This window comes from Dama dama, chromosome 18 (assembly GCF_033118175.1).
Source record: "Dama dama isolate Ldn47 chromosome 18, ASM3311817v1, whole genome shotgun sequence".
NCBI classification, from domain to species: domain Eukaryota; kingdom Metazoa; phylum Chordata; class Mammalia; order Artiodactyla; family Cervidae; genus Dama; species Dama dama.
The window spans coordinates 98,932,273-98,946,141 of record NC_083698.1 but is presented as its reverse complement, the minus strand read 5'-3'; the positions used below and the strand labels follow the sequence as shown (position 1 = coordinate 98,946,141).

At 43.8% G+C, this 13,869-nt stretch overlaps 1 protein-coding gene across 2 annotated transcripts in view; it reads left to right on the top strand.

Moving 5' to 3' along the window:
* DENND2A (DENN domain containing 2A) overlaps positions 1–13,869 on the top strand; it is a 98,846-nt gene that overhangs the window by 47,750 nt on the left and 37,227 nt on the right. For both annotated transcript variants that reach the window (XM_061165930.1, XM_061165931.1), the window contains exons 3-5: positions 1,556–1,683; positions 3,257–3,378; positions 10,244–10,444. In XM_061165930.1, the coding sequence (XP_061021913.1) occupies positions 1,556–1,683; positions 3,257–3,378; positions 10,244–10,444 (451 nt within the window). The remainder of the gene's footprint in view (positions 1–1,555; positions 1,684–3,256; positions 3,379–10,243; positions 10,445–13,869) is intronic.

Sequence of the window (13,869 nt, the reverse complement as noted above, 5' to 3'; positions counted from 1 at the left end):
TAACCGCAGGACTTTCTCACATGCCTATCCCTCTTTGGGGGACACTCTTTCCCCGACTAGGTTCTTTTTATTCTTCAAATCTCAGCTTCAGTGAGTGACTTTCTCATTGAGACCTCCCCTAATGCATCCCCCAACCTGACCTGAACCTTCCTCCATATCCTCCCAACCTGGGCTTTCCTGTCATTGAACTTACTTGTGTGTGAGCTGGTTGAACATCTGTGCTCCTCCTTAGAATGTAAGCTCTTTGAGGCAAGGACTCTGACTGTCTTAGTCCCACGTTATCAAGCCCTGAGCACAGCGCCTCCCTCAGTAAACACAGCACTGGCTGCATAAATAATTAGTAGCTCCACAACAGTGATAAAAAGGGCGGGTGCGCGCAGTCACCCAGTTGTGTTCAGTTGTTTGCAACCCCAAGGACTGCAGCCCGGCAGGCTCTTCTGTCACCGGACCCTTCCAGGCAAGAATACTGGAATGGGTTGCTAATTCCTTCTGCGGGTATAATAATCGGTAACATTTTAGGTTTTAATTTTTTTATTGGACTATAGCTGATTTACAGTGTTGTTTCTGTGTTAATTCAGTACAGCAAAGTGAATCAGCCATGCGTGTGAATATATCCACTTTCTTCTAGATCCCACTCCCGTGTGGATCATTACAGAGTACCGAGTAGCATTTCTTATACCGTATGTTCTTATTAGTTACCTCGTTTGTATGTAGTAGTGTGAATGTGTCAGCCCCAATTTCCCAGTTTATCCCCCTTTCCATTATAACTAACATTTGTTGCATGCTTATTAGGTGCCAAGGATTTTATAAACATTTGTTTTTTGGACAGTCCTATCTACTGTCCTAATTACCATCTCCAAATCAGGACACTGAGTTTCAGCTCAGGTAATTTATCCAAGAAGGAAAAACTTGTGAATGAAGGATTTAGGATCTGTGTCTAGATTTATTCAATCCTAGAACAGCCCATGTGGATGTAGGATGTGGGGAGGGTGGTAATAAGCCAGGCCCCAGACAGAGATCCAGCCATGTTTGTACAGAGCTCAGAGTTCGGTGGGGTGTCTCAGCTGACCTGTGGGTGTCTGATAATAACCACTTAGGTGAAAGAAATGGGGAGGGACCCAGGCCTCTCCTCTGCTCTGAACTGGCCATCACTGCTCCCTTCTGGTTATTAATATGTGTTCTATAGAACATTTGAAAAATCCAGTAAAGCAAAAATGAAGAGAGGCCATCCCTCAGTCCTGAGATAGCAGCTCTATGTTTCACTTCCTTTCTTTTTTATCTCCCCCTATATATGTTTACTTACAAAGTTGGGTTTGTATTTAAATGTATACTCTACAATCTTCAGTTGGCATAATAGCATAAACATTCTCACAAGTAAAAGCCACATCTCATATTTGAAGATTTTCACACTGTCTTACAAGAAACAGAGTTGATTTTGGCATTAGAAATTTTTACAAGAAAAAAAAAAGAACAACTTTTATGGCATGTATTCTCTGAACCAGCCTAATCTGATTTAAGTTCTTGGGTTTTTTCCTTCCCACCTTGTACAACCCAGGAAGTCTTATGAGTTTGAAGACTTACTTCAGTCTTCCTCTGAGAACAGCAGAGTGGACTGGTACGCACAGACTAAGCTGGGGCTCACACGCACTTTATCAGAGGAGAACGTCTATGAAGACATTCTAGGTAAGAGACCGAAGTATCTGCGCGAGTCTGTCTGTGCGAAGGAATGGGGAGGAGGTGGGGCTGGCTGCTTGAAACACATACACCCTGGAAGACAAACATGTGCTCAAATGAGAGAGCAGGTAGGTTGGTGGAAGAGTGACCCTTGGTGAAATACATGAGAGAAAATGAGAGGAAGGACTAGCGATGAATGGCCAAGGAGGCAGCATGATAACAGTGGGAAACACACGAGACCTGGAGCCTCAATATCTATGACTGAATCTCGACTCTGCTATTTGTTAGCTGTGTGACATTAAGCCAGTGACTTAATGTCTCTGAACTTCGTTTCTCTCATCTCTGTACTAAGGAGGATGATAGATACTTAACAGGGTTGTTAGAGGACTGGAGAAGATGATATGTAAAATATCTGGCTTATGGCAGACTCTTGGTGAATTGTAGTGATTACTGAATGAAGGAAACCTGAAGATTACTGTACTCTTTCCAAAACTGTAGGAGTGTGGCAGTAACGCCATCAAACTTCAGACTGAAATGTATTTGAAAAGTAACTTTGGTCTTGCTCCCAAGAATTCTCTGATTCCAAAATGGGACTCAGATTCACAGAGCTTGTGTGCATTTAGATTTGGTGAGTTAAAATCTTCAGGGAGGATCACAGTTTCAGTGAGATGTACACTCAGCCCATGTCTGCATATGTTGGGGTGGGGGGTGGGCGGGGAAGAAACGAGCTGGTGAGAGGGAAAAACCCATCTGTGTGCCTATGCAAGGGGCAGATCGGGCAGATACACGCGTTCCTGCATGCACACAGTCATCAGCGCTGGAAGAAACTCCACGGCGGGAGGAGACGTGAGACTTGAAGCCGGAATACTAAGCCGAGCTATTTGAATTACTGAGTCCAAGCTGCCAGAGTCAGGTTCCTGCCAATGCAGTAGACGTCCCAGATCCCAAATGGGTTCGAGATCTGAATTTCTCTTAGTGTGTGCCTGGCAGGGTAGCTTTCGGTTACAAGGAACAGAAAACCCAGCTGAAACAACAAAGGGAGTTCTGTTGGCTCACGGGACCAGAACTGGCTTTCTCTTCCTTCTTATCTCTCAGGTTAGCTCCCTTCTCAGCAGGTGTCCCACGATCGCCATGATGGCTGCCATCAGTTCCCCGGGATCCCTGCCTGCAGTGAAAAAGGAAAGCCTGTCTCCTGCAAGTCCCAGCAAACACCCCAAGGTTCACTCTCACTGGACTGGGTCAGGTCCCTGTTCACCTTCAGAGTCCAGGAATGCCATGCAACAGTGGGCTTAGGCCTGGAATACCAGCCCCTCCTGGGGTGGTCACTGAGGCCAGGATTCAGAATGCTCAGATTGGATTAAGCTCTAAGACCGAGAGCGGAGTTAAGCTCACACATCTGAGAATGGGGAGACAGAAACTTACCCCAGTGAAAACGGAGATCTCTTACCAAGAGGAAGGCTAAACGCATAGCAAGACAACACACATCCCCACAAGGAGAGACCAAGGTGTTGGTTAGAGAGCTGATAAGGAGAGCTTCCCTGGTATTCCCAGTTTCTGATCTGTTCATTGCCTTTGACCGCAGATCCGCCCATGAAGGAAAATCCTTATGAGGACGTTGAGTTACATGGTCGCTGCCTCGGGAAGAAGTGTGTCTTGAACTTTCCAGGTTCTCCCACCTCTTCCATCCCTGACACACCTGCCAAGGTATGAACTCCCAGAGAAATGGTGCAGGGAGGGGGTCCCCATTGTAACCCTTGAGCAGGCCGGGGTTCTGGGTTACGCAGAAATGCCAGGCATCCTCATTGCAGGCTCCTGGATTTGTTCATCAGCGACCTGCCTCCACATCCTGCCTCTAGTTCTCCTGGAACCCTCTGCTCAGCAAGGCTTCCTAAAGTAGCATTGTAGCTTCTGGCTCAGAATTCTCCCCAGCTGTAAATAAGATGGTACGTCCACATTACACAGCTGTGAAGAAGAATGTCCTGATATAAAACAAACTCATATATGTTTGTGAATGCACAAGAATGTGTCTGTGAGGGTCCCTAAGAATGAGTAAGCAGGTACCTCTGCAGAGTTGTCTGAGTATCTAGAGGTCAGGAAAGAACACTGACATTTTCTCAGAATATCTTTTTGAACCTTTTGCAGTTTTGTAGTATGTGCATACAGATAATATTATTGTATTCTCATACATGATAACTTCAACACATTGCCTATGGAACTGAATTCATATTCTTCTTTTTTAACGCATGTAGTTTTATTCATAATGAAGCAAACTGGAAACAACCCCAATGTCCTTCAGTGGGTGAGTGGTTATATATGGTGCAGTACATTTATATGATAGAGTATTATTCAGCGTTAAAAAGGAATAAGCTATTGATGTGTGCCAACCTGGATAAATCTCCAGAGAATTATGGCAAGTGAACAAAGCCACTCTCATAGGTTTACATACTACATGATTCCATTTATATACTTTTGAAATGACAAAATTAAAGAAACAGAACACATTAGTATGAATTCATATTCTTTAACATAACATTACACATTCTTCATAATGGATCCCTGGGCACCCATTTCCCACAGTTCCTACATATAAAATCTTCTCTCCAGCCAAAGCCTACTAACTATCTCTGATGTTGTAGCCCCAGGAGCAGCAAAAGTTTTTCTCTAAAGAGCCAGGGAGTGAATATATGGTCTCTGTCTTGACTATTCAGCACTGCCATTGTGGTGTGGAGCAGCCACAGACTATATGTAAACCAGTAAGTGAGGCTGTGTTTCAATAAAACTTTATTCATAGACACTGAAATTTGATTTTATATAATTTTCACATGTCATGAAATATATATATATATATATATATATATATATTTAGTTATTTAAAAGTGAAACTGTTCTTGGCTCGTGGCCTGTACAAAAACAGGTGGTAGCCCAGATATGATCCACAGGCCCTTTGCCCACCCCTGCACTAGGTCATTTCTACCTCTGCTCTTGGTTCTTGCCTGGACCTCTCCCTTCCAGTCCTTTAAGGCCCAGTCAATCATGCCTCCTTCAGAAAACCTCCAGGCCATCTTAGTCCCTGGGACTTGTTCCCCTCTGCTCTCCTGTAACACTCAGTGGGCTAAGCATTCATTTTACACTAATTTGTGTATTCCATCTTATGACATCTCTTACTTTGATGGTTTGAAGTCTGACTTAAGTCATGTTGCTGTTTAGTTGCTAAGTCGTGTCCAGCTCTTTGCCACCCCATAGACTGCAGCACACCAGGCTTCCCTATCCTTCACTGTCTCGTGGAGTTTGCTCAGATTCATGTCCATTGAATCAGTGATGCTATCTAACCATACATTAAGTCATGTAATATGTCTTAAAAATACCTCCTCAAGTAGACTGTAGACTCCTCAAGGTCAGAAGTATGTATTTGGTTTCTTTGTGTTTCCCGTAAGTAGTTGTTATACAGTAGTTTAGTTGTTGAAGAAATTAAATGGAGACCGAATCCTGGCCTTCCATCAAAAGGGTCTGTTTCCAGCCTAAGAAAAGAAGCCAACCTCCTCTCTAGGCTCCGCTTGAGGTCAGCATTGACTGGCAGGAGGGGGTTACACACATAAGGCCTGATAATCACAAAGGGAATCTTTCTCAAGAGAGTGGAAGGTAGAACCTTTCACGAAGACTGGATCTTACCGGCCTAAATCAATTGCTACAGTACTTGTCAAAATCAATTAACTGCTGTCTTCCCCTCCTATGGAAAAGAGCGTGATCATAAATAATCCATGACAGCCAATAATTGGCAAATAGTTTCTCCTTGCCTTTGAAATGTGTTGTGTGTGTTTTCACTGGAATATGGAAGTGCTCAGCATTTAGGGAATCCTTCATTTCCCTCCGTGACTAAGTCTGGCTTAGAAGAAGGCTGTCTGTAGACTTTCTGATGATGGCCATTCTGACTGGTGTGAGGTGATGCCTCATTACAGTTTTGGTTTCTGTTTCTCTAATAATGAGTGATGTTGAACATCTTTTCTTTTTTTTTTTAAGCGCCCATATCAAAAAAGAATTTTTTTTTCATTTATTTTTATTAGGTGGAGGCTAATTACTTCACAACATTGCAGTGGGTTATGTCATACATTGACATGAATCAGCCATGGAGTTACATGTATTCCCCATCCCGATCCCCCCTCCCACCTCCCTCTCCACCCGATTCCTCTGGGTCTTCCCAGTGCACCAGCTTCTGTTCATGTGCCTCTTGGCTATCTGTCTTTCTTCTTTGGAGGAAAGTCTATAAACAATAAGTGCTGGAGAGAGTGTGGAGAAAAGTTAATCCTCTTACACTGTTGATAGAAATGTAAATTGATACAGCCACTATAGAAAATAGTATGAAGTTTCTGTAGAAAGCTAAAAATAGAGCTACCATATGATTCAGCAATCCCACTCCTGGGAATATATCCAGAGAAAACCATAATTTGAAAAGATACATGCCCCAGTGGTCCTTGCAGCACTATTTGCAATAGCTAGGTCATGGAAGCAACCTAAGTGTCCATCAACAGAGGAATAGATAAGGAAGATGTGGTACATGTATACAATGGAATTTACTCAGTCATAAAAAGGACAAAGTAATACCATTTGCAGTAAATATAGATGGACCTCGAGATTGAAGTGCTGAGTGAAGTAAATAAGAGAAAGACAAATGTCACATGATATTGCTTATACCTGAAATCTAAAAAAAAAGGCACAAATGAACTTATTTATAAAACAGAGATAGAGTCATAGATGTAAAAAATGAACCTATGGTTACCAGTAGGGAAAGGTAGGGGGTAGATTGAGTTTGACATATACACACTACTGTGTGTAAAACTGATAACTAATAAGGACCTATGTATAGCACAGGGAACTCTGCTTAATACTCTGCAATGACCTAGATGGGTAAAAAATCTAAAAAAGAATGGATATATGTATGTGTGTGTATATATATATATAACTGAATCATTTTTTTTGTACAGCAGAAACTAATACAACAGTGTAAATCCACTCTACTCCAATAAAAATCTTCAAAAAAAGAAAAAGAAGCCTGTCACACCCAGTCTGACCCGTTATCTTACTCAGTTCTATCCCACTTCATGCAGGGAGTGAACTCCATGCCCTCTTCATAACAATGGAAAACATCTACCCAAAGCAGGTCTGCCTGCAGAACTGGGTGTTCCTCCCTAGTATCAGAAAATAAAGGCTTAGTAGCCCTTTTCTCTTTTTTCCCCCAAATGTTTATTTATTTGGGCTGTGCTGCATCTTAGTTGCAGCTCAGGATGTTTGTTGCAGCAATGTGGGCTTGTTAGTTGCAGCATGCGTGTAGGATCACATTCCCCAATCAGGGATTGAACCCAGGCCCCCTGCATTGTGAGGGTGAAATCTTATCCACTGGACCACCAGGGAACTCCCTTAGCAGCTCTTTTCTTCCCCTTGCTGCCAAGCTAAAGAAAACCTTGGTCCTCTGTCCCTAAAATAGTGCAACAGAAGATTTCCCTGGTGGTACAATAGATTGGAATCTGCCTGCCAGTGTAGGGGACACAAGTTCAATCCCTGGTCTGGAAAGAATCCACATGCCAGGGATAAACTAAGCCCGTGCTCCACAGCTGCTGAGCCTGTACTCTAGACCTGGGGAGTTGCAGCCACTGAGCCACAACTAGAGAAAGCCTGCACGCAGCAGCCAAGACCCAGTGCAACCAAAAATAAAATAATTACATTTTAATAACTTTTAATAATTAAAAATTTTTAAAAAGCAGTGAAACACAGTCGGTAACCCTGTCAATGAGAACTTGAAGTCCAGAGGCGCTATCCTGCAGAAAGATAACCCAGTTGCCCAGTGCACATCTGATTGCCACTCATATTTGCAGGCTGTTGGGGCCTTTGCAAGCCATCAGGAAGACCGTGCGTCATGCACAGTCCTCTGCTTTCCCACATCTGGGTGTCTGGTTTGTGTCCCCGTCCTGGGGCACAGCCGCAGACCTCTCCACCACCTCCATTAGCGCACCAGTATTCATGGAGCATCTGCGACATCTGGGCTGCATCTGGGACTTAGAACTTACTGAAGCAATCTTTCCTTGACAACCTCCTCTGCCAGCCACAGAAGGGTCCTAAGACATCTTGGAGGGGGCGGTTATTTAACTAGATTGTGCCTCTTTCTAGTAGAGAAGTGAGGGCTGACTGAACAGGTTTTCCTCAGACACGAGAGACATGCCGCTGGGGGCTGATGCTGACGCTTACAAACACACGAGGCAAGCTCCTGAGAAGGGGCTATTTTCTTTTCTTGCTATTCCCACACATAGAACAGCACAGCAACTATGGTAGAAACTATTTTTTTGTAATAAAGGAAACCTAATGTTCTTTCTTATGTACTGACACCCAAGGGGGAAAAAAACCACTAGTTGACCTGGGTAGCTCACCCACACCATCTTCCACCAACAAACCATCTGTCACCTCGTGTGGCTATGTAGGGGCAGTGTCTGGTCAAGTGTGCGGGTCTTGGAGCCTGACTGCCTCCGTTCAAACTCACCTAGACAGCTTGCTAGTTGTGTGACTGTGGGCGAATGATCTTACCGCTGTATATCCGTATGTCACTGGTAAAAATCGGAAATGATAATACACTCCTCTGAGATGGTGAAGAACAGGGAAGCCTGTCCTTTCCTGAAAAAAGAGAAATATTTCTTCAATGGCATGCTGCAGTCCATGGGCTCACAAAGAGTCAGACACGACTGAGCGACTGAACAACTGAGAGGTCTTGTGAAGGTTAATCAAATTAATTCTTGTATACCACTTAGACTAGTGCCTGCAGCATAACTATTATTTATGTACATTTGCTTAAGCTATAGAATTAGGCTTTCAATATGTGTCATTTTAAAAAATTACCTCGTTTTCTAAAAGCAGAACATTCTCACTGTAAAATTCTTTTTAAATACCAAGAAGTGTAGTTTAAAAAATCATCTGTAATTGGGAATTTGTATTTTTGCTTTATACTCACTTGTATTTTTTTTTCTAAAACAGATGGTTATTATGTATATATGTGTGTGTATGTGTGTGTGTTTTAAAAGCTTTTTACCAATTGCATGTAACCCCAACACCCAGAGAAAACCACTGTTGACACTTTGGTTTACTTCCTCCGAGACCATGTCACACTGTGTGTGTATGTGCATGTGTGTGTACATAAAAAAAAGATTTGGGATGATATCGTATATACATTTTTTTCATATATACTTTTTTGCCACTCTGTTACATTTATCATGAATATTTCCCCATGCCATTAATTTCTTTTAAAAAATTATTTGTATTGCCTGCAAGGTATGCCATTGTTTTAATGTAATGCCATGATGGTACGTTAGTGTAATGTCCCCACTTGTCAGAACTCGCGTGCCTGCCTGTGTATTCCTGTGGGTGTATAAAGGAGTGTCTGAGTGTTCACGTGAATGTGTGTACCCGTGGGCACAGGTGAACAACTGTATGTGTGTGTGAATGGCACCCCAGTGCTTCCCGGGAGAGTCCTCTGTAAGCAAGCGGAGGAGTGAGGTTGAGATAGCTACCCAAGAGGAGGTGGGATAGTTTATATCAGGGACCCTTTGAGTTTCCTGCTGTCAGTCTCCTGGGGCAGTAAGACAGGGACATGTGAGGACTGGAAGGGGTTAAGCCACCAGCCACATTCACAGACAAGAAGGGTGAATGAACCCTGGCTGAGTCCAGGTCAGCTCCGTCTTCGAGGCGCAAGGCACGTAGCTTCCTCGCCACCCCCTCCTCCCTAAGGGGGACCTGGGGGAAGGGATATATTAGGAGACTGAAACGGATACATACACATTACTATATATAAAATAGATAACTAATTAATAAGGATTCACTTTGCCGTACAGCAGAAACTTAACAACGGTATAAATCAACTTTACTCCAATAAAGATTTCAAGAAAAAAGAAAACTATTTCTTCAATGGCTTTTTCATTTTTTTTTCTGATGAGCGAAGCTAAGAATCTTTTATATGTATCTGAAAATTATTGTATTTCCTTTTCTGTAAACCTTCAGTCCTTATCTTTTGCCTGTTTTTCTTTTGAATTGTTAGTCTTCTCATTAACTTGTAGCATGTATTAGAAAAAGTGAGTTCTATAAATCGCAGATTTTTTAATTGTTTTTTTGTTGGCCTTTTGACTTTAAAACAGCTCATTTTTAAGAATCAGACATTGAGGCTCAGAGAAGTGAAATTCCTTGTATTAGAAGGGATTTCACTTGCCAGTGACAGGGATAAAGCTAAACTTAAATCTTGTAACTCCCAGTACATGGTGTCGGAAAGCCTCATTTGTAAAGAGAGAACCAGGTGAGTTTCCACTTGTCTAAAAAGAGAGAGTGGATTATACTTGCATCCTTTATCATCTTCATTTTCCATAGTTGGATGATAAATGTTTATTAGGTCCTTAACAGCACAGACGACCTCAGCGTACCCTTGGGGACTTAGACTAGCTTCTCCTCTTGACCTTCTTGGTCTCCGTCACGGGCAGCACCACTTATCTCTCAGGGGTCTCTTTGTATTTATTTGCTCTTCTTTCCTCTTCTCCCCTCACAGCAGTCCTTGTCCAAACCAGCCTTTTTTCGGCAAAATTCAGAAAGGAGGAACTTCAAACTGCTGGACACAAGGAAATTGAGTCGGGACGGAACTGGGTCCCCTTCCAAAATCAGCCCTCCCTCTACCCCCAGCAGCCCTGACGACACTTTCTTTAACCTCGGGGACCTGCAGAATGGCAGGAAGAAGAGAAAGATACCCAAGGTAAGGCTTGCAACAAGCTTCGTGTTCAGGGGTGCACCGCCCACACACACTTCCCTGCAAAGGAATGCTACAGAGGAGTCTGGGCAGAGATCAAATCACTGGGCCCTCCTACCTGCTTCACCACAGGCCAGGTAGACATGGAGAAGCCAGCAGCTGAGCTCACTGGGCCTTGGTCATAATAATTGGGGTCCTGTAGGGTTTACTGGGTGGCGCTAGTGGTAAAGAACCTGCCTGCAATGCAGGAGACGCAGCAGAAGGTATGGATTCAACCCCTGGGTGAGGAAGATTCCCTGGAGAAGGAAATGGCTACCTGCTCTAGTATTCCTGCCTGGAAAATTCCATGGACAGAGGAGCCCGTCGGGCTACAGTCCATGGGATCTTGAAGAGTCGAACATGACTGAGCGTGCACAGACACAGCCTTCCTCTGAGCCATCCCTCCCCCTGCTTAATGACTCGTGATCCCAAACTGTGTTTCCAAGGCCCAGCCTCCAAAGGCCACATCTCCCTCCTTCGTGGCCTCGAAAGCAGAGCTCCATCCGTTGTGCTCTGACTCAGACTCCATCACCTCCCACTGCAGAGGGGCACTGCATGGAGCCTGTGCTCTGAGGTAGCTCTTGTCAGAAATGCACCTTTTCTGGGACTTCCCTGATGGTCCAGTGGTTAAGGCTCTGTGATGCCCCTGCATGGGGCACAGGTTCAATCCCTGGTTGGGGAACTGAGATCCCACGTGCCCTATGGCGGGGCCAAAAAAAAAAAATTAAAATTAAACAATGGAGGGCTTATGTGAACAAGGTTCTCCTCTTTAAAACATATATATATATATATATTAAAATATATGTATCTATCATTTCTGGCTCTTTTCAGCCCCGAAGGCAAAACAGGCCCAGTGGCTTGGGTGTGCGTGAACTGTGACTGCTCTTTCTTACATTGGTGTTACATTTCCTCTTGCTCAGTCCAGCCCCTGCAATGCCCGTCATTCTATACTGGCCACTTCGGTACCAGCTTCCTACAGGAGCTTTGTTTTAATATATTTAAAATTTTTTGTTTTTTGGCTGTGCTGGGTCTTTGTTGCTTCACGTGGTCCTTCTCCAGTGGTGAATGGGGGCCACTCTTCATTGCGGTATGCTGGCTTCTCCTTGCAGTGGCCTCCCCCATTGCGGAGCATGGACTCCAGGCACACGGACTGCAGTAGTTACAGCTCTTGTGCTCAGTAGTTACGGCGCATGGGCTTAGTTGCTCCAGAGCATGTGGGATCTTCCCAGACCAGGGGGATCGAACCAGTGTCCCCTGCATTGCAAGGCAGAGTCCCAACCACTGGACCACCAGCGACGACCCCACTACAGGAACTTTTAGAGAAGGAATTCTTCATTTCAGAGTCTGCAGACGGACATCAGGGGGTCATGAAATGCATTAAATCATGTAAAGCTGCATGGATGAGTTTGAGGGGATAAAAGGAAGGGAGGTGGGTTGTCTATAGGTTTCATCAGATTTTTCAAAGTGACCCACTGACCTAAAAGTCAAGGCACATTTTCACCAACTGGTCCCTCCTGACTCAGTTTGGTTCATCAGTATTTTGAGCCATAATACCACCTCCATCCCTTACATTCTTTTTCAAGTGAAATTAAGTCACCTTGATAATCAAGAGTGCATTCTGAAGGGTAAGGGCAGTTAGAGTCAGGTGGTCAAGAAGAGGCCTAACACCTGCAGCCTGGCGGTTGGGAGAGGGCAGAGAGAGGGCCCAGGACAGGACTCAGGGCTCGTACCCCTTCCCCGTCTCCTGGCTCTGCCTTGCCCCACCCAGGGTGCAGCGCACATTGCACGTTGGTCATCGGATGTTTGCTGGATGAGTTCCCACTAGCATATGGATCCCAGTCTCCTTCACCCCTGGCAGACAGTCCTTTTGACTGTCTTTGAGTCACTGCCCTGAGCTATCATTGTGGCTGCTCATGGGGACCCCAAAGTGCAGGGTCTTGAGTCACTCCCTTAATGCTTCTCTTCTTGTTCTAGCAAGGCTCACACATATCTGTACCGTCAAAAACCTGCTATTGTGGAATAATTGTACAAATGGCTAGTGACATCTACACAACCTCACCATTATTTTAGCAAATAAAACAGGAACAATCAAATGAATCAGCTTTAGGTTAAAAGAGCTTTGATACAACTCTTAAGTTTGACTGTGTGATCTCTTAATAAGTATTTAACCTCTATCTTCCACTGCCTTCATATTATTTTATTATTTAGAAAATATTTTTTGATTAAGGAGAGGAAAATATGTGTGCATATTTTATATGAAGGTAGAGAGAAAGAAAAATAAAATTATTTCTGCTACTTTCTATTTGTTTAATTTACAAGCAGCAGTTTGTTTCCTCTTAGTTTATTGCCTGAAATTAAAGTGAGTTACCACCCACTTAAGTAGTGCCCAGGTACTTATTCAAATAGGCTTTGACAGATATAATCAAATCTGGAAAAAAATCAGCTTTGACAGATACAATCAAATCCAGAGAAAAATCACCATGTTTTACCTGTCACTTTCACAACAACAACAAAATCCTATTAAAACTTTAATCATAAAGGTGAAGTACACAATTCTTCAAAGGAATGCTTATTTCTTTTATTTTTTTACTGCACCACAAAGCATGTGGGATCTTAGTTCCCCAACAAGGGATCGAACTCACACCCTTTGCATTGGAAGCATAGAATCCTAACCACTGGACCGCCAGGGAAGTCCCAAGGAATGTCTAAAAAGAAAACAAATGACTAATTATAGTTTATTCTAGGTTTCATGAATCCTCAGTTCTGTCACTTGCTACTTAATCTTAACCTAGACTTACCCCCACTCTTGAATATGAAGCTTCTTTCTAGATGCTCTGAATCCTTTTCTTGAAGTCAAAGGTTCTTTTTCAGGCACATTCATGACTTCCAGATTTTGGACCCTTAAAGCATTTGCTGTCCAAAACCCTGGCTGTTGTGTTTTGATCTAGCAAGAAGGACTGCACAGTCTACTCACAACTGATCAGACAGTGGGTTGGTTGGCATTCCTTCAGCTGCCTCTGCTGAACCGTGTAACATAGAGTCCCTTCTGGAAGCATGGATGCTCCCCTTGGTTCCTCCCACCTTGGCCGTAAGAGGAATGAAGGTCCCGGTGGAGGAGGGGAGAGAGAAGGAGACACTCCTTCCTTGTATTCCCCTAGCAACCCTGTACCTTCATTAATGCAGCAGCTGAAACCGAGCAGTTATTTACTCAGCGGTGTGATGTCCTCAGGATTCATGAATCACGGCGCTATCCTTTCTAGTGAGAAGCCAGCTCCCCCTCAGTGCACACGGCAGGTTTGTGTGGAGCCCTCTTTCTTTGGCAGCCACCATAGCAGAATTAAGTGCCACATGACTCTCTGAAACACACCATCTTCCAAATGAGCTTATAGTTA